Source organism: Arvicola amphibius, chromosome 17 (genome assembly GCF_903992535.2).
Source record: "Arvicola amphibius chromosome 17, mArvAmp1.2, whole genome shotgun sequence".
NCBI classification, from domain to species: Eukaryota; Metazoa; Chordata; class Mammalia; order Rodentia; family Cricetidae; genus Arvicola; species Arvicola amphibius.
This window is the reverse complement of record NC_052063.2, coordinates 8,730,777-8,749,698: the sequence shown is the minus strand read 5'-3', so window position 1 is coordinate 8,749,698 and position 18,922 is coordinate 8,730,777. Positions and strand designations below refer to the sequence as shown.

The 18,922-nt window shown below is 44.0% G+C and overlaps 1 protein-coding gene across 1 annotated transcript in view; it reads left to right on the top strand.

Annotated features, from left to right (window-relative positions):
* The window catches only part of Cfap54 (cilia and flagella associated protein 54), a 281,209-nt gene that overhangs the window by 234,641 nt on the left and 27,646 nt on the right, over positions 1-18,922 (top strand). The window contains exons 64-66 of the mRNA XM_038314435.1: positions 2,763-2,930; positions 12,205-12,311; positions 17,063-17,204. Coding sequence (XP_038170363.1) covers positions 2,763-2,930; positions 12,205-12,311; positions 17,063-17,204 — 417 coding nt within the window. The remainder of the gene's footprint in view (positions 1-2,762; positions 2,931-12,204; positions 12,312-17,062; positions 17,205-18,922) is intronic.

The window sequence follows — 18,922 nt, the reverse complement described above, 5'->3', positions numbered from 1 at the left end:
ACCTAATCATGTGTTTGTTTCACTGGGGTGGGTAACTAACGAGCATGAAGCCTTTGGGATGTTTTTTTATATAATCTCCAAGCTTGGCTGATTTTTATAATAACATTTTTTTGAGCCTTTAATCACTCGGGAGGCTACTTCAATCAAACTATTTCCTTACTTTGATACTTCAGCCTGTGTTTCCCCCCATCAAGAAGTAGGTCCCTTTCCATAGCAATCATTGCTCTGTGTTGTGTTGAATCTGTTGGAGCTTGTGATGGAAACAAAGGCACCAAACAAATCACATTAGAGATCCCAAATAGAAGATGATTAAAATCGTGCGCAAGGCTGAGTTATGCAAGCTTATGGACGGCATATGCAGGCCTCTGCAGCCTGTGCAAATCCAAATATTTGATTAGCTGGAATGATTTAGTTTAGATAGAATGGTAGGTCTGTTATCCCATTACTTTTAAAGAATTAAGAAAACATAAAAATAACTTGGTGCATAACTCAACATTGAATGTGTGTGTGTATGTGTGTGTATATATATATACCCAAATATACATATACATATACATATATATACTTACATATGTATATGAGTCTCACCAGCAACTAGATACTATAATGTTTTAAGGATATGGAAAATGTGTGTTTTCATATTGATTAAGTGTGCATGTGCAGGTATGTGTATTTGTGGGTGTGCACATGTATGTGCCTCTATGTGGCGGCCAGAAGACAACCCCAGATGTAATTCTCTAGGAGCTTCCCACCTTGGTTTGAGAGACAGATCTCTTATTGGCCTGGTATTTAATTCCAGGCCAGTGAGTCCCAGGGTTCTGCCTGTCTCCACCCCTCCCCCCAGCGCTGATCTGATAAGCATATTCTACCATGCTCCACTTTTTCACGTGAACTCTTGAGGATTCGGCTCAGGTTCTCAGCTCATGAAACAAGCCCTGATGACTGAGCCATCGCTCCAGTTTGACAGTGATATCTATTGTTCTTACTAGGCACTGTTCTAATTATCATGTGTTGAACTAAAAGGTAACTGATTTTTATTTTCCTAAACTAGCCTAGTTATGAATATGAATTTTTATACCCAGAAAAGCTCCTCATATGGAGATATTCAGTTTTGAAACAGTCCTTTACTCGGTCGTTTTTATGAAGTGTGGAGTGTGGAACCACTCCTCATTATGCAGAGGTGGTTTTTTTTCTTTTTATTTTTATAGCTTCTAGATCATTTTGGAAAGTTTCCTATTTAGTATTACCCTTCAGTCTCCTTTCACCAGTGACCAGCTCGAGGTCATTTCTGTTTTCATTTGGATGACTTGCACCCCAGTCTGTGCTCAAGTCGGCTCAGGCATAATGAGAGGGGCAGAGGAGACTCTAGCTCTTGTTCCTGGCATTGATGTGTCTTCCTTGGTCACCAGCCCCGGAGATGCCTCAGATGTCAGGGGAAAATCAGAGAAACTGCTTCCCTTGTAATCTTGTGAGCAGGTTACCTTCCAATTGATGGCTCTTTTCAGACCTGCGGTTCTGCTATCTGTATTGCTCTCTCCCTGCTTGGTCTGCTGTTTAGTTGTTAAACATCAGCCATCTTCGGCTCCCTTTTGATGTGGGAGTCCCCTCTGTGTGCTGTGATTACCATTAATGAATAAGGAAACTTCTTTGGACCTATAGCAGGGCAGAATAGAGCCAGGCAGGAAAAACTAAGCTGAATGCTGGGAGAAGGGAGGCAGAATCAGGGAGAAGCCATGGAGCCTGCTACCAGAGACAGGAGCGCTGGAACTTTGCTGGTAGGCCACGACCGCATGGTGTTACACAGATTAATGGAGATGGGTTAAATTAAGATGTAAGAGTTAGCCAATAAGAAGCTAGAGCTAATGGGCCACACACAGTGCTTTAAATAATATGATTTCTGTGTGATTATTTCGGGGCTAAGCAGCTGGGACAAACTAGCAGCCTCCTTACAACACCCTTCGTCATCAGCGACTATTTTTTTTTTTTTCGAGACAGGGTTTCCCTGTAGTTTCTAGAGCCTGTCCTGGAACTAGCTCTTGTAGACCAGGCTGGCCTCAAACTCAGAGATCCGCCTGCCTCTGCCTCCTGAGTGCTGGGATTAAAGGCGTGCGCCACCACCACCCGGCTATCAGCGACTCTTTAAACAAGGGATGAAGTTCTTCATTCCGTTCTTAGCAGTTGTGTTCCTGGCCCAATGACCTAATTTCCTAGGAATAGCAAGGCCCAGATCCCACCAAGGGCTTCGACTTACAAACCAGCCATATTCATATAGATAAGGAATGAGGAAATTGGACTTTAACCTTTCAGGGAAGAGTAAATGCCCCCTTTTGTGTACGGTGCCACCATTAAATAGTGTATAAAGTATAATCACATACTCTGTGCTAGCAGTGTGTGCCAAGTGCTAACCAATTGTGCCCCTGGGGCATGAAGCACAGACTCTGGCTATTTCCTCATCAGTGTGTAAAGCAGAAACAATGTAATGGGTATTTCTTAGCAACAAGTTTCAGGGTAGCCCCACCCCCACCCCAAAGTTTTGCTTAAGTGAAAGACATTTGTCAGGTCCAGGGGTCTTAAAGTATCATTTATTATATGAGAATTTATTCTATGGTATCTAGAGGCAGTTTTAAAGTCTCCCTCCATCAAATAAGGTGAGAGAATTCCCAGAATTTTTTTTAATGCAGCAGTTAATTTATGTTAAATATTGAATGAGTTCATTATCAGCCACTACACTGACATGGTTTCTCACTGTTACTGTTCCCCAGGTTCACCGGGACAGTTCCCTGCAGTCTGATATCTCCTCCAAGGCCCTGGGCAGTCCGTCGTACACAGATGTCTCGTCAGAAACGGCGGTGCAAGCGCAGCACAAGGAACTCTGCTTCCAGTGGTACATCCCTCCCCTGGACAAGCCTCCCAAGGACGCAGAACCCATGGTATGCACACCCCGACCGCGCGCTCAATCTTCCGTTCAGAGTTGAGGCTGAGAACACGCTAGCCAAAGCAGTAGGGGAACCACTCCCTTAACGACTGACGGCCGAGCAGTGATTCAGAGTCTAGGGGAGTCTTGGAAATGGGTCAGGCTTTGCAAAGGGGAACAGTTGGTCAGTACAACCTTTTAGGGAGAAACCTTCCACTGTAGAGTTCCTCTGATGAGTGTTTGCTCTAAGAAGAGCCTCAGGCATTTTCCCACAGAATGTTCTAGCCTTAGGGGTTTTCCTGGTCTGGCATTTTCATTTGCTTTTTGTCTCCTGCATTGGTCTCCAGCGCATAAGCTTTGTCCCCTCCAGCGGTGCCTCTGGTAGCTTCTGCACCCCCTTGACACTCGTGACCTCTATCAAATCATAAACCTCTCAGGTCCACACCCCCCCCCCCTTTTTTTTTTTTTTTGTTCTCTATCTTCCCTCTCCTGTAATTGGTCTGCTAACTCTGGGCCAATTATACAGCATTCCCTATTCAGACAAAAAGAGAGGTTTACCATATCACTTCCGAGCTTTAGTTAAGCTGTGTCATACCTCTTAAAGCAAGCCATTCCCTGTTTTCTACAGGTGATTGGTTTCTGGATTTTCCAAAGATACCAAAATTCATGGATGCTCAAGTCTCTTAACAAAAATGACGCATTTGCATATGATCCACATATGTCACTATCAATCATTTCTGCATCAGATATAACATCTGATACCAAGAAAACGTGCGCATGCCCGCTATGCTGTGTTATGTTGGAAATAATGACCAGACAGAATCTTTGCGTGTTCAGCAGACACAGCAAAGCTGTGCTGAAAGTGTGCCTGTAGGAGCCCATGGCTATGGAGGGCTGTCCACACCATCTGTTCCCCTCTTTCCTCCTCAAATCCTTGCCCGGTAGCCCGCCTCACTTCTAAAATAAATAGCGTCTCTACCCTGTGTTTCAAGGAAATGCACCGTAGTCGTTTTCGAATTGTGCTGGCCCAACTATGAATAGGTGAGAGAGTCAATACAAGTCGGTCATGAGCAGCATTGAGTGTGTGTGCCCGTGTGTATGTATATGTATATGTGCACATGTGTGTGTACACTGCAGGCACAGGGGAGGAGACCGAAAAAAACGGCATCATGTTCTCCTTCATTGTTACTGCTTGCCTGGTCAGTGAGCTCCTGGATCTGCTGCTGGTTTCTGTTTCTCCAACGCTGGGGTCTCGGGAGCATGCAGCTGCATGAGGACTTTCATGAGTGTGCTGCTGGGTGTTCACAACTGGGTCCTCCCCCCGTTCCCCCCTCTCCTCTCTTCCTCTCCCTCTCTCTATTTCTCGTACTGGGACATCTCTCCATCTCAAAAGTAGTTCTTTCTAAAAAGAATAAGACACAAGCCAAAAAAGCACACATCACATATCAGTAAAAAAAAGGCTTTGTGAGAATTTTGTTTTATGATAAATGTTGTTAAAGACAAAATTTCCTAGATTAGTTATCATGTATCACAATGTATTACTTGGAGGAAATTCAACAAAAAATACAAGTTTAAGGGTTTTGAGGGTTTTATAGTTGGAAAAACAACATGTTTATCTAAGAATTAGTCTTTTAAAATTAAAAATATGTTCATGTCACCAGATTGTAAAGCAGCCATATCATGTCAGTCCCTGGGAGGGCAGACTAGTTGAGGATGATCTGGGTGTCCTTGTGTTGATGTCAAATGACAGAAACCATCCTCCAGGAATCAGGTGCTGAGCCCTCAGCCCTGACATCTCCAGGGCAACGAGGTGTCGTCCATAAACAGCCGTGTCTGACACCGAACAAGGCCTCCATAGTCTGAGATCAGGAAGTTAGATGTAGAGTCCCAACCATAAATTCTGATTTAAGGTGATTAATTTTTCTCGAGGCACAAGAAAACAGGCTGAGCAGCTTTCCTCTCTCTTTTTCTTACCTTGGGTCCGTCCGCAACAGGGAATGTATATATATGTCTGTGCATGTCACACAATAAAAGATGTAGTGGCTGTCAAAAAATAGCACGAAGAAACATTTCCTTAGATGACTGCATCCTTGCAGATCCCAAATTCGTACCTTTTTGGAAGATATTTCTGGCAGTTGCTCAATTATTTTAGATGTCAGTGTTTCTGTGCATACACCTACTCGTTATTTTGCATGTTAATGTCAAGGTGGGTGTCAGGTAACTAACCACTGAGACTCAGCACACCCTAGATGGTAACCGCACTGAGCACTGAGCACTGTGCCCAGCTGGGTGCGTGAAAGCAATTTGGTTCCCCTTAGCATGACTGCAACTATAGGAGATAGGTGAGATCACTAACCCCATTTCACAGAAGAGGAGACGGGGACCAAGAATGGAGGACTTCCAGGTGGCAAGGACACAGATGGGAGCCATCTGTCTCTAGAGTGTGTCTGCCTAAGTATGCAAGAGACCACATTTAGTTCTTGGACATGTCTCCAGGTACTCTGGTCTCAGGCAAGATGGATGAAATCTCATCTCTTATGTAGCCCTACAGATGTTCCAGGGACTATAAAGGGAATTTTGCAGGTCATGGTAAATTCATGTCATTGCATCCACTCTTGTTTACTGACTACTCAGAAGCAGAAATGCCAGTAGGAGCCAAGGATGCTGGGGTCAGTAGAGTGGAAACCCCAGCATTTGGGAGATTTGATTTGGACAGGAAGTTTTTTGGTTTTTTTTTTTTCCCAAGAATTTAAAGAGATAAGTTTCTCTAGGTAATGAACTTCAGAGCTAAGTTCAAGTTTGTAGCTTAGAAAGTTTTAACTTCCTAAATACAGGAGGGAGAAATCAGACTATCCTATCTGAAAAAAAAAATATCTTTAGTAGAATATTACAGAACCATACAAAAGTAACCTTTAGATCTTTGTTACAAAGTAAGTAACTCTCAAACTATTTCAGTATCTTGTAGAGACAGAAACTAAATGGCCACTAAAGACGTAAATCTAAAAAGAACCTCTCAGGCTGAAGAATTGTTGCTTTCAGTAAGAAGCACAACCATAGTTCAGCTATAAAAACATGTATCCAGAGCCAGAGGTTTTATGACTTAGATTTATCTCAAGGTTATACCTGAGAGCCTTGGTTTTTATCCTGCCTCATCTTCCTGCCCTGGCTTTTAGCAATCAGGGCTCCACTTTGCGGTTCCTGATGGGGTCTGACTTGCGTTTATAAGGTGATTAGCTTCAAGGTACGTGTTCAGCAGGAATGCTGAGTGACAAAGTTGTGGTGGTTTATTGTCAACTTGATCCAAGCTAGTCATTTGGGAAGAGGGGATGTCATCTGAGGAATTACCTCCATGAGATTGTCCTGTAAGCGAGTCTGTGGGGATATTTTATTTTAATTAATGATTAATGTGGGTGGGCCCAATTCACTGTGATTGGCGCCACCGTTAGCCAGAAGGTTCTGGGATATAAGCAAGCTGAGCATGCTGCAGAGGACAGGTCAGTAAGGAGTACTGCTGACTTGTAAACAGAGGCCTCGTTTCAGTTCCTGCCTCCCAAGGCCCTGCTTGCATTCCTGCCCTGGCTTCCCTCAATGATAGAGTATGGTCTTGTAGTGTAAACCAGGTAAGCCCTTACTCCTCCAAGTTTCTTTCAGTCATGGTATTTATCATAGCAACAGAAAGCCAAGTAGGACAAGGGGATTGATGGCTGACCTTTTTATGGGCATTAAGACCTAATTTGGTCTCCTACATTGCCTTGAAGGCCATTGTGTTTTATGTAACTTCACAGTCCAAGGCCTGGTATCTTGAGAACACAGAAATGCAGACAGACAAGCATGAATGTATTCAGGAAGTCTGATCAGGCAAAACACTGAACGTTAGGCAGAAAGACTCCATCTGACTAGTGAGAACAACTTTGAACAGAAATGTACCCTCAAGTTACTTAATTAGTAATAGATTTGAGCCATGCTTGTGGGCAAGAGATGTGGAGCCATGTTCCTTCTTGGAGGCCTTTATACCTTTAACAAGAATGATATTCTTCCTAGACTGTGTCTTCAAAACCAGCTCAGTCCAGCAGGATAACAAGGTAGGAGCTAGGCTTCCTATAGTTAGTGCCTGGGATTATAGTTAGTGGAGGATTACAGGAATCATATGATTGCCTGGGGGCTTTCCTCTCAGTTGTCACTTGATTTGGAGTCTTGATTGAACTGGATCCCAGTACTCCAACAGATGTAGGCGTGTCCTGTAAGCCAGTAGTATACTAGGTGTATACTAACTATAGCTACTAGGTGTGTATTATAAGCCTATCACAAGGAATGGGGTGGTTGTATCTACAGTTTACTAACAAAGAGGCAGAGACTGATGTTTACACAACTTGCTCAAGATCACAAAGACACTAAGCGGGAGAGACATGGGATAGACACACTGCTCCATGCTCATTGTGACCACTAGTGTGTTTAGGGTGTGATGATGGGATGTTCTGACTTCACACTGTCATTTATCCACTGACTTCAGCAGTCTGTACCAAACTCAGGTGGAAAAAGCTTCAAACCTGCATGCAAGCTGCAAAAAGCTGCTGGCACGAATAGGAAGAAAGCCTTTGACCTGAATCTGAAGTGTGCATCTAATACAAACCTTTTCATTCACATGCTTTAAGGAATGTCTTAGTTAGGGTTCCTACTGCTTTTTGAAAGTAAAACATTTGATTGGAGTGGCTCATTTACAGTTCAGAGGTCAAGCCCATTATGATCATGGTAGGAAACAAGGCAGCATGCAGGCAGTTGTGGTACTGGAGAAGGAGCTGAGAGTAGAGAAGGAACTACATCTGCAGGCAACAGGAAGTAGTCTGTTTCATTGGGTGTAGCCTGAGCATAGGAGACCTTAAAGCCCACCCCCAGAGTGATATACTTTCTCCAATAAGGTTATACCTACTCCAACAAGGCCAGACCTCCCATTGGTGACACTCCCTTTGGGGGCCATTTTCTTTCAGACTATTACAGGGAACTTCATTGACCCCTAAGAGACATAATGGAAAGTTCAGTGACATAATGATATCAGTTGGACAAATAAGGAAAAAAATTGCTCCAAAGTACAAGATAATATTCCTGTTCTTGAGAATCTTAAATTATGGTCCTGGAGTCAAGGACAACACTTTCAAAGCAAGAGCAAACAGCATAAGACAATATGTGGTCTTGGCCAAATCTCTCGGGGAGATTTCATCATCTTATGAAAAATATTTTGCCACATCTCACACAGAATACATAGTTTAGCACACGTGAACCATTCCTTCGCGATCTCTGGCAAGCTTACTTTGCTATTGAGAAATGGCTCCATCTCCTCTTCACTCTCCTCTCTGCCCCCCCACATCTATTTCCATTTTCAGAATGGTTATTATGATAATTTTATCACGCTGTACTTCAGTGTTTATAGAAACTTTTGTCAACTCACACTCAGACTCTCTTGCTTACATGTTAAATATTTTATTAACATACATTAATATTGGCTAATAAATAAATATATTTATTATGTATTAAATAATTTTAAATATATTCATATATATTTGTATTTGTCTGTTCATTAATCTCTTTGAATCAAAAAGGAAGTGAAAACTTTTTTAGTTAGTAAGGGTTGTAAATGCATAATGTCAAGCATGCATTCACAAATGATTTTGAATTCTGTTTATATTTGCGCTGATATTTTAAAATTTAAAAAACAATGGGGCTAGAGAGATGGTGCCATTGGCAAAGTGTTGTGCACACATGAAGACCTGAGTTGAGATTCCAAGCCCCTACATGAGAAACAAAATCCTAGCGTAATGACAAGCAGCTACATGGGAGGATGTCTGATCTAGTCAAACTGGCAAGCCGTAAGGTCAGTGACAGACTGTCTCAAAACACGAGGTGACTAACAACTGAGGAAGGCAGCCAATGTCAACCTCTGGCTTCCACATGCATGTGTACATGCACACACAAACATCTGCACACCAATATACACGTGGACATGTACGAATGCATGTACCTCTCCCTTCCACAGACAGACAGACAGACAGACAGACAGACAACTTTACTGAGACAGTTCATAGATCAACAGTTCACCTATCTGATTTGTAGATTCCAGTGTTCTGAGCAGGTTCACAGAGGTGCACAGCTATCAGTGTAATCAGCCTCACACATTTCCCCACATAAGAAATTCATTAACCGGGCTGGAGATATGGCTCAGTGGTTAAGAGCACTGACTGCTCTTCCAGAGGACCCGGGTTCAATTCCCAGCACCCACATGGCAGCTCACAACTGTCTGAAGATCCAGTTGCAGGGAATCTGACACATTCACACCAATGCACATAAAATAAAGTTAAATAAACCATAAAAATATTTTTTAAAAAGATATTCATTAACCATCAGTATCCACTCCCATCTCTCTATACCATTTCTTACTACTACTCTCCCTGCACCAAACACCCAGATAGCTATTTACTTTCTGTCTGTATGTTTGCTTATTTTACACACACACACATACACACACACACACACACACACACACACACACGCACATTACGCACACACAGTGTCCTCCTGTCTGTCTATATACTCGAGCTAACATCTGAGAACTCTCTCTTGGACCTCCAGATCAACACCGCTTACTGTCACCTTCTATGAGATTCCTGTTTTATTCCACATGAGTGATGCCACACAGTGTTTGTGTTCTGCATCTGGCTTATTTTACTTTGCATTCTATCTACTAGGCTCACTCACATCCCACATTTCAGGATTTCATTCTAAAGTCCTCACGGTGTCCTGTTTTGAATGTGTTTTATCTACCCATTCACGGTCGATTCCACATCTTAGCTGCTGAGGACGGTGCTATGCTACACACCAGAGTGCAGCTGTTGCCTTGACTGAATCGTTTTCTCGCCTTTGGATGTATACCCAGCGAGCTGCTGGGCCTTTTCTGTGATCCTGGATGCTCTGGGGTCTTTCTTCAGTCCCATGCATGATAAAACTTTACACCGTGCCTTGATTTCTTCTCCCATCCATTCTGCTGGATATTGATGACGCTCTTTTCAGCTTGGAACATCACATTTTCAGTCCCCAGAGATTTCATCTATGCCAGGGTCTTCCCTCTGGCTATCTCTGTATATTCCTGAATATCTGTTATTCGGATAGTGAACCTAAGAGGTTCAAAGTTGACTTTTCTTCTCCTTTTCTCCCTGTTATCTATGATTTGACTATAGGGTTGACTTTTGGGAGTGACAGATTCATCTTTATGATTCAGATATTTCATAGCTTATTTCGTGGTGACAATATTCTTTTGTCCCTACCCTGTGTTCCTCCTTCGCGACGTACCTTGTCTCCTCTCCATCTCCCTTTTCCACGGGCTTGTTGCCTTTCCCTCTGCAGGTTTGTTGTGGTCACTGGTAGTTTCTGCTGTTCCGTCTTATGTCTGATCCTCTGAGGGCCTTTCTCCTGTTAGTTTTATTAGCACAATTAATAAAAATCCAGAGACAGAAATTGGGGTTCAGCCTGAAGGTCAGAGAAACAAAACTGCCAGTCACTGGCTCTTTCCTACTGCAATCCGAAATAGTGGTCTTGCCCCTAGGAATCTCAGAATGAGACCAAGTCTGAGAGCTGTCTCCTCCCATTTTATAGTCCTTTCTAGGGCTGGGATTAAAGGCGTGCACCACTACCGCCCGGTTTCTGTGGCAAACTAGTGTAGCTACTGGGATTAAAGGTGTGTGTCCCCACTGCCTGGCCTGTAAAGGCTGGCCAGTATGGCTGTTTTACCCTCTGAACTTTAGGCAAGCTTTATTTATTAACATACAAATGAAATATCAGTACAGTTTTGGTTTCTTCCTTTCCCTTTCTCTCTGGAGGACCTTTGGCTGGCTGATTGTTTGGAGAGGCACTGAAAGCACACAGTTCCAGGCTTATTGATGTATAGACTTCCTCGCAGGGTAACTGAAGGGAGAGGGTGCTGAAATGCCAGTGTTGGTGGGTCTTTTCTTTTTAATTGATCAATGATCCGAGAGAGAATACACGAATACGCCTCAGCCTGATGCGGCCAAGTACATAGATATCTCACAATCATAATGCATTCTGATATTTCCCCCAGCACTGGCCCCCGGAACTAAAGCCATGAATATCGAAGGTCTGATTTAACATTTGCAGAGCACAGAGTTGGGGAGAGGGGTCACGCAGGAATAGAGTCACGGGAAATGCTGAATCTCCCCACTTGGGCTAGGAAGGGCCCCTGTGAGGGCTGTTGGCGCTTCTGTTTGCAGTCCCACCTGCTCTCGCCATCTCAGCGGCCTGGCCTGGCCCTCTAATGCTGGAGTTTCCCCCATTCTAGGTCGTGCTTGATGCTGGCAAGCCCTTTGAAGACACTCAGGGCACACCCCCCTTCTTCTGAATCTCCCGAATGCGCTCTGTTCTTCAAAGTGCTGCCAAATCCCATCTCTTTCATTCCCTTTTTGTCTTTGCGAATCTACAGCTTAAAGCTACCCCTTCAGTCTCCACTTTGACTTGCATGGAAGTGGAGGTCCGTGCACGGGCCTGGCTAGTCTGGGCTTCCACTTTCTAACCTTGAAAGTGACGGGAGGGTCTGTGACTCTCACATTCTGTGAGGCCGCAGCTTTTCATAGAGGTTACATTGCTTGGAGCTGGCACTAAGAATTATCCAAATCTAAGCAGCAGGAAAATTACTGGGGCACGAGTCACCTCCTCGTCTTAAAGAGGCCTATGACGCTGTGTGGGGTTGAAATAAATGGAGAAGCGAGGAAGAGGAGAGCATTGTAAATGGGTGCATGGGAGTGGGTAACCCAACTGTCAGGGAAGGTGCACCTACTGAGAAGTAACGGGAAACATTGTGTATCCACCAGGTATCTGTGCTTGTTGCAGAGAGCCTGCGAATGCTGAAACTTAAATTTAACTGCAGTGCAAAACACTACTTACTCCAAATAGCATGTATTTTCATGTAATTATATCTGTACTTTTTTTTTCTAGGCAGTGTGTTGTGGTTTTGAACTCACTGTGTAGTCTAGGATGACTTGAACTCTGAATTCTTGTACCTCTGCTCCCCACAGTCTGGGATTTCAAGAATGTGTTACCATAACCAAATTAGCAAATTAGCCTTGCACATCTCATATTCCTCTTCAAACTGAAATGGCAGAGAAAGAAAACTCAATTATTTTCTACAGGGAAACTCTTTAAAATACGGTGATCTTTTCAATAAGGAAGAGTGATGGAATTTTCGGGCATAGTTTTGATGCCTGTTTTTGTATGCTCTTCTTTTTCTCTAGGTTTTATTATTGTATGCATATAACTTGAAGCCCCTGAAGATTTCTGATATTAAAATGCCTACTGGGAACAGCCTGTGTGTCGGCACCTCCTGGATTCCACTGAACAGGCAAGTAGACATCATTGTCAGGAAGCCAACTGGGGATGGTGATGGATAAGAAATCAGTCCGAATAGTAAAGAAAGAAAGGAATTCTAAGAAGACAGAGAGGGAAAGCTTAGGGTCTCAGCTGGGTGGTGCTTTGATGCCAATCCGAATGAGCACAGCCGTAGAGGGGCTCAGGGCCTAGTGTCAGAACATTTGCACTGTGCTTTTTGTAAGGTCTCAGGTTTATGGGTTCAAGACGGATACCAAGATGGATTCTCCTCTGAAGTAATAGATTCTTCAGGGAGTTATTAACTCCCATGAAAGACAGCACAGTTGGGGCCCTGAGGAGAATCCAGGCCTGTGTGGGGTCCCTCCTTAGAGTATTCAGGGATACAGAGAGGCCCTGTCATGTGATTGATGAGCAGCCTAGAGTATACACTTGCCTTTGCCACATCTCCTGAGGTGATGCCTCGTCGGAAAGGGCAAAGGTTTGCCCGTTCAGTTAATGTGTGTCTGTCACCCAGGTGTGGCATATGGAGCTCCCGATTGCTCAGACTGCCTGGTTAAACCTCCTTCGGTGAACAGAGGTTTGCAGACTCACAAGCAAACTCTCTTGGTACCTGCCATTTTGCTGTCCAATATGTGTTCATAATAAAAACTTGGAAGAAGCTTGGATAGAAGGAACATGTGTCAACATAACAAAGGCTATATTCTATAAACTTACAGCCAATACTATACAAAACGGGAAAAACTATTCGATGCAATTCCCACTAAAGTCAACAAGACCAGGATGCACATTGGTTTCTGAACCACAGCAATAAGACAAGAGCAGGAAACAAAAGGGGGACCAATAGGAAGATAAGCCAGATTACCCTGTCTGCAAACAATATGATCTTGTGCAGAGGAGACCCTAAAGACTTCAGGAGAACCTCGGAACTGATAAGCAATTTTAGCAGAAGATCAATGCTAGAGGTACATTTCAAGCCATATCATAGAGCCATGATAGCAACAGCATGGGTGTCGGCACAGACAGACATGAGAATCCGTGGAATAGAAGAGAGGACGCAGAATTAAGCCAAAACAGCTACAGTCACCTGAGTTCTGGCAGAGATGCCAAAAGCACGTATTAGAGAAAAGGCAGCCTTCAGCAAAGTTCGATTTGTGCATGAAGAAGAATGGAACTAGGTCCACACACATCTCTTACCCTGGCTAAAAGATGCAAACCTGATGAGCTGCAAACCTGTTATAGGAAACAAGCAGAAGCACTTCCGTGTGAAGGAAACAGCAAGGGCTTTCTCTGAGAGACGTCAGTCACTCAGGGAATGACATCAACAACAGCAGTGACCCTGTGTGAAATTAAAAAGCTTTTACATAGCATTGGCGACTGTCACCAGAGCCAAGGGACAGCCCACAGACAGAGCAAAACTCTTTCAGAGCTCTGTGCTGGATGGAGGATTAGGAGCTAGAAATAACTCAAGAAACTAAATATCCCCCAAGCAATCCAGTTAATTTAGGTTTAAAAATGGGGCAGAGGGGGGTGGCCGTTGGTTTTTTATGATGTTGCAAAAAATCCCAAATCTCCTTTGTCTCCTTTCCTTCTGTACCAAACCACGTTTTATATTGTTCCGCAAATTAAACCCTTTAGCTGGGTCTAGTCCTCTCTTTACATCCATCAAGAAAGATTTTTAATTATTTTGTTGTTGTTAAATTTTGTTTACTTATTTTCTGTTTTCCTATCTTTTTTTTTTTTTAACCGAATTCTGTGTTTGGTTTAAAAGCAATGTTTTCACTTTGCTCGTCTTCAACTCCATTGCCCACTACCCTGACACCTTCAGCCTCCATTTCCTGTAAGAGGGGGGTGATAGCCTCTCTGATGACGGATGAACAGGCGTTGGGAGGCTGGCAGCAGAGGTGTGTCCTGGCACCTGCTGCCTGCCCCACCAGGCATCTGGTGAGCCGTGCGGACGGAGTCACACTCTGCCTGTCTGTCTCCCTGGAGTGCCCTGTTCATGCTCCATGGTTTTCTGATCTTGGGACTTCTTTGCCTTCTCATGAAAGAGAATAAAACAAGAGCTGTCTCAAAAGCTGGCAGACCTCCAGTTATTTAGTCAATATTCCTCCCGCCCCGCTTTTATTTTTTTCCCTTTTAAATCGAAATGCTGGGGAACCTAAGCCCAAACCATATCAGGGTCCAAAGCCACAGAATCGGGGCATTTTGCATTTTTCTTGTAAATCCTGAAACACTCCAGGTGTTCAATTTTCCTTTGAAAACCACAAAACGAACGCGAAGATAAAACCTGCAGAACAGAAAGGCACCAACGAGAGGTTTCTTTTAAAATTCTGATTAAATTAAATTTAATTTACAAGTAAAATTCTTGTAAAGTGGCCAGGTTTGTGATCACCGGTAAACCACTCAGACAGAGACGAGCCCTCGTCACTGAGCTTGTCTCACGGGATGACCTCTCCCCGGACCCAGGAGAGTTTGTCTCGCTCGGGCTGGGTTGTGTTCTGTTGACTGTCACCACTTGTCCTCGCGCTGAAGACAAGGCGAGCGTGACTGTGGCAGAGAAAATGGACAGAGAGACCTCGCCTGTCCTCATCCACCTCCTCATCTCCCGGGGAAAGACATGTCCTAATTGTTTCTCTTACAGCCACAGAGAAAGACTCCGTGTTCTCAGAAATCTGCAAGTCAAAGTTCCGGCTAGTTCTCAGTGGCCGCTACACCTTGGCGACCAGAAATCAGGTTCTCTGGTCACTGTCGCTGCATGTCGTCATCTTTCACCTTAACCCGTGTCTCTGCTTCCCACAGGGTCCTGTCCTCCAGCCCTGGCAGACTAGGAGAGTGTCCACGCCTTAGGGACAACAGGACCTTGGAGAGCTCTCAGGGCTTAGGGAGAATGATAGACACTTGCCTGTGGGCTCAAGGCAGGAAGTCCAAAAGCTGGACCAGACATTGGCCTTGGGGACAGACAGGTGAAGAGGGGAAGAGTGAGCGAGGGGAAGCAAGGGATGGCTGGAGAAAGAAGGGGGTCAGGCCATTGGGCAGGCACAGTCGGGAGGACTGAACCTAATGTAGCCGGTCAGCATCACCTAATGTTGTTTTTCTTTCAAGCAAGGTGAAAAGCTAGGGAGGTGTCAAACCCTCATGACTGAGCAACAGGGCGGGAATGGGCAAAGCCCAGCACACTTTGCTGGGCACTGGGTCACTCTTAAGAGTGATGTATTCTGAGCATTTACTCTGAAGAAGGCATTGTGGTCTCCGGGTTCAGGATGATCAGGAACAACCTGCGACCCTTTGTCAAGGGTTAGTTTATTCTTATTACAACCCCAAGTATGGTAATAGAAGGCTATGCATTCATTGGAGGTGCTGGGGGTTAACTACAATGTGGGACAAGCACTGTACTACAGGGATGTACCCTCAGGTCTATGTGGATTTTGAAACGACATGAGAATTCTTTCTTTAAGTATTCTAATGAAGAATGGGGTTTAGGATGCTTTATTCCCTCTGTGAGCTATTTTAAAGTTAAACATGTTCAGATACATTATTTTGTCTTTAAAAATGCCCTGTGAATGGCATGAAATGGATTTTATTAGGGCGGCCTTGCCATAGAGGAATCTCAGGGTAGGATGCTAACTGACTTGCAGGCCCGTCTAGGGATAGAGGAAGGACCAAGACATTGGTCAGGTTCCCTGTGAAGGAGCTAAGTATGACTCACCAAGTCCCGGCTCCCCTCTCTCTCTCCAGTACAATAGACAGCTTTCCCAGCATGATTGGATGGTACTCTCTTCTTACTGGACAAGTGGTCCAAGCAAACGTAATGACAAATCTTTATGTTTTAATTGTTACCCTTTGACAGAAAATATAGACACTATATATGAAAATTCTCATATGTATGTGTGCGTACGTATGTACTATCAATGAAAACAATCAAATTGTACTCCATGTTGTGAGTAGAGATAACATGGAAGACTGGGAAGCTGAAGTTTGGTGTATACTCGTTTGCCATTCTGCTCTTTGGATCATTTTGCACAATAATGTGCCTCCTGCCCTGCGTGAAGATGTGCACATGCATTCTGTTCCTATAGGGTGGAGTCACTTAGCCATGCAGGTGGTCTCACCTAGCTTCTTCCGACTACAAGCCTTTGATCTCCACTCTGCTGGTCTACGCTGCCCTCAGAGCATCCGGCCTTCACTGACCTCAAGCCCTTGACGTTGTCCTTCTGTAGCATGATCACCAATGCTCCTGCCTCCTCTTTGGCTCTTGTTTTTATCTCTCTGCCCCTACCACCCCCCAACACAGATACGCAGACACACAGAAACACACACACACACACACACACACACGTGTGCAGTCATTTACTGGCCTTTTAAATTCTTGCTAATTTGTCACAGCTTTCTCCTTGAGTCAACTGCACAGCCATTCCATGTCGTTCACGTCTACGTGAGAGTGAGTCTTCTGTTGATGGACTGGAGTTTCCTTGCTCATTCAGAATAATTCAGAGAAATATCTTTCTGTCACTGTGCCCTTACCCTATGGTAGTGTATGTCAACCCAAGTGCATAAATATGTATAAACATCACGTGTGTTTCTTTGTGTTTGTTGAATGAAGAAATGATTGAATCGATGGTATTTGGGGAATTCAGACACTTAACTTTTAAATAAATAAAGGCTGAATTCATAAATCTTACTGATTCTAAAACCAACACCCCTCTTGACTTTTCAAATAAAATGAATATATGTGTGTGTGTGTGTGTGTGTGTTTGCTATTTTTAGGGTCATCGCAATTCATGAGAAACTGTCTAATCTTGCACAAATAGCGGAGCTATCATTACCGTCAGTTCCAGAAGTTGCTTCAAATGAAAATATATATGAATCCGTACAACCTGAAGATAAACCAGTTGATACAGACATGGAAGTAAGTAGATTGCTAAGTGACAGCCAAATGAACTTGCCATTGTGGGATGGATCTCATTACACATCCTTATTTAAGTTACACACTGTTTGCTGTGTTAGAGCACGGCTGTGTAACTAACTAATCTTGAGCTTCACAGTTGTCCGACCTTCCATTTTCTCTGCTTATGTTACCAGATATGGTCCAACTCTTGCATATATAAGTATTCACATGCACCCACATATGTGGGAGTATGTGCATGCATGTGGAAGCCACAGGTTGCTCTCAACTTTGTCATTCTTCAAGATGCTGTCCACCTTGTTTATCATGACAAGGGGTTTCACTGACACTGGTACCCACCAGCCAGGCTAGACTGGTGGCCAGTGAGCCCTAGGGATCGTCTGTTTCCACCTCCCGAGCACTGGAATTGCAAGCATGGACTCCCATGATTGGCTCTTATATTTTTATTTTTACCATGAGTTCTGGGTCTCACACTCAGGTCCCCATTGGTTCTAAGGCAAACACTTGGCCAACCACGCAACCTCCTCAGCTCTCACCCAACATACATCCTGTAGGGAAGAAAGGGGACAGACCATACATTGTCCCTCACGTTTCTATCATACCCCATGCACTAATGTTTCGCTGGTCAAATAAGTCTCATCCTATCGGCGCCAATGATCTCATGACCAGCTTGGAAGCAGGAAATCCAGAATATCACCCCAGTGCTGCTAGCAGCAGGCAGCAATCGTTTTCGTTTTCTTGTGTCAATTTTAGATGCTATTGATTTTCTGTTTGGATATTTTATGGTTTGGAAAATTTACTGCCCCCTTCTTCCCAATTTCTGCCTCCTCCTTCCCTTCTGAATGCTGTCACATCACAGCGGGTATTGGAAACCATACCTAATGTTTATATTTTTATAGTCCTGTAAAAAGTGCTATCAGCTGGGGCAGGAAGACCTTCGGCTGCTTTCTTTTCTGGTATGGTTGGTTTCTTGTGACTAATTTTTTTCTTTTTAATCCTTCACTGTTTCCCACTTACTGCATCCGAATTGTCAGGTGTTTGTCCGGAGATTTTTGACTAAAGAGCTCAAACTGACCACCTAGTGTCTCAGTCGCATTTCCTTCCTGGGCTCCCCATCCTCCAGCTGTCCTTTCCACTAGGCTGTCTGTCCTCGGAGCCAGCTGGTGAGGCTGGATCTGGCCCTCCCTGCTGCTCTCCTGATTGAGGCTGTGTCAGTCTGAGTCCCTTCCTTGCTTTTCTTCTCTGAAAGCCTGCAGGATCTTTGCTCTAGTATAGGAGGTCGTTTGTTTCCTTGAGTAATTTGGCCAGGAATCTTTAACAGGTCACCAAGAAAAAAACATCTTTAATTCACAAAGAATAACATTTGCATGGCTCTCCATTTTCTCATTTAGCTCATCTATTACAGTTTTAATGGGTGAACGTGTAAGGACGAGCAACCTTTCTGATTTTCAGAGGATATTTGTTGGCATTTTCCGTCTCAATTTACTAGCAAAAATGAGTTTTCCTTTCTATTATTATGCAGGTTAGTAGCCCGTGTATACGGGAGGCCGTCAGGGGAGCCCAGGCAGCCTTTGTAGAATGCCACTCTCCAGCATTTAAGTCCTCTGCTCTCTCTGCCAGCATTTATAAGGAGCAGATGTCTTAGAATTCGAGCTGCGCATCCTTTTCGATGGCCTCAGATGTCGCCACGTGACTTCATCCTTTTCAGAGGCCTCAGATGT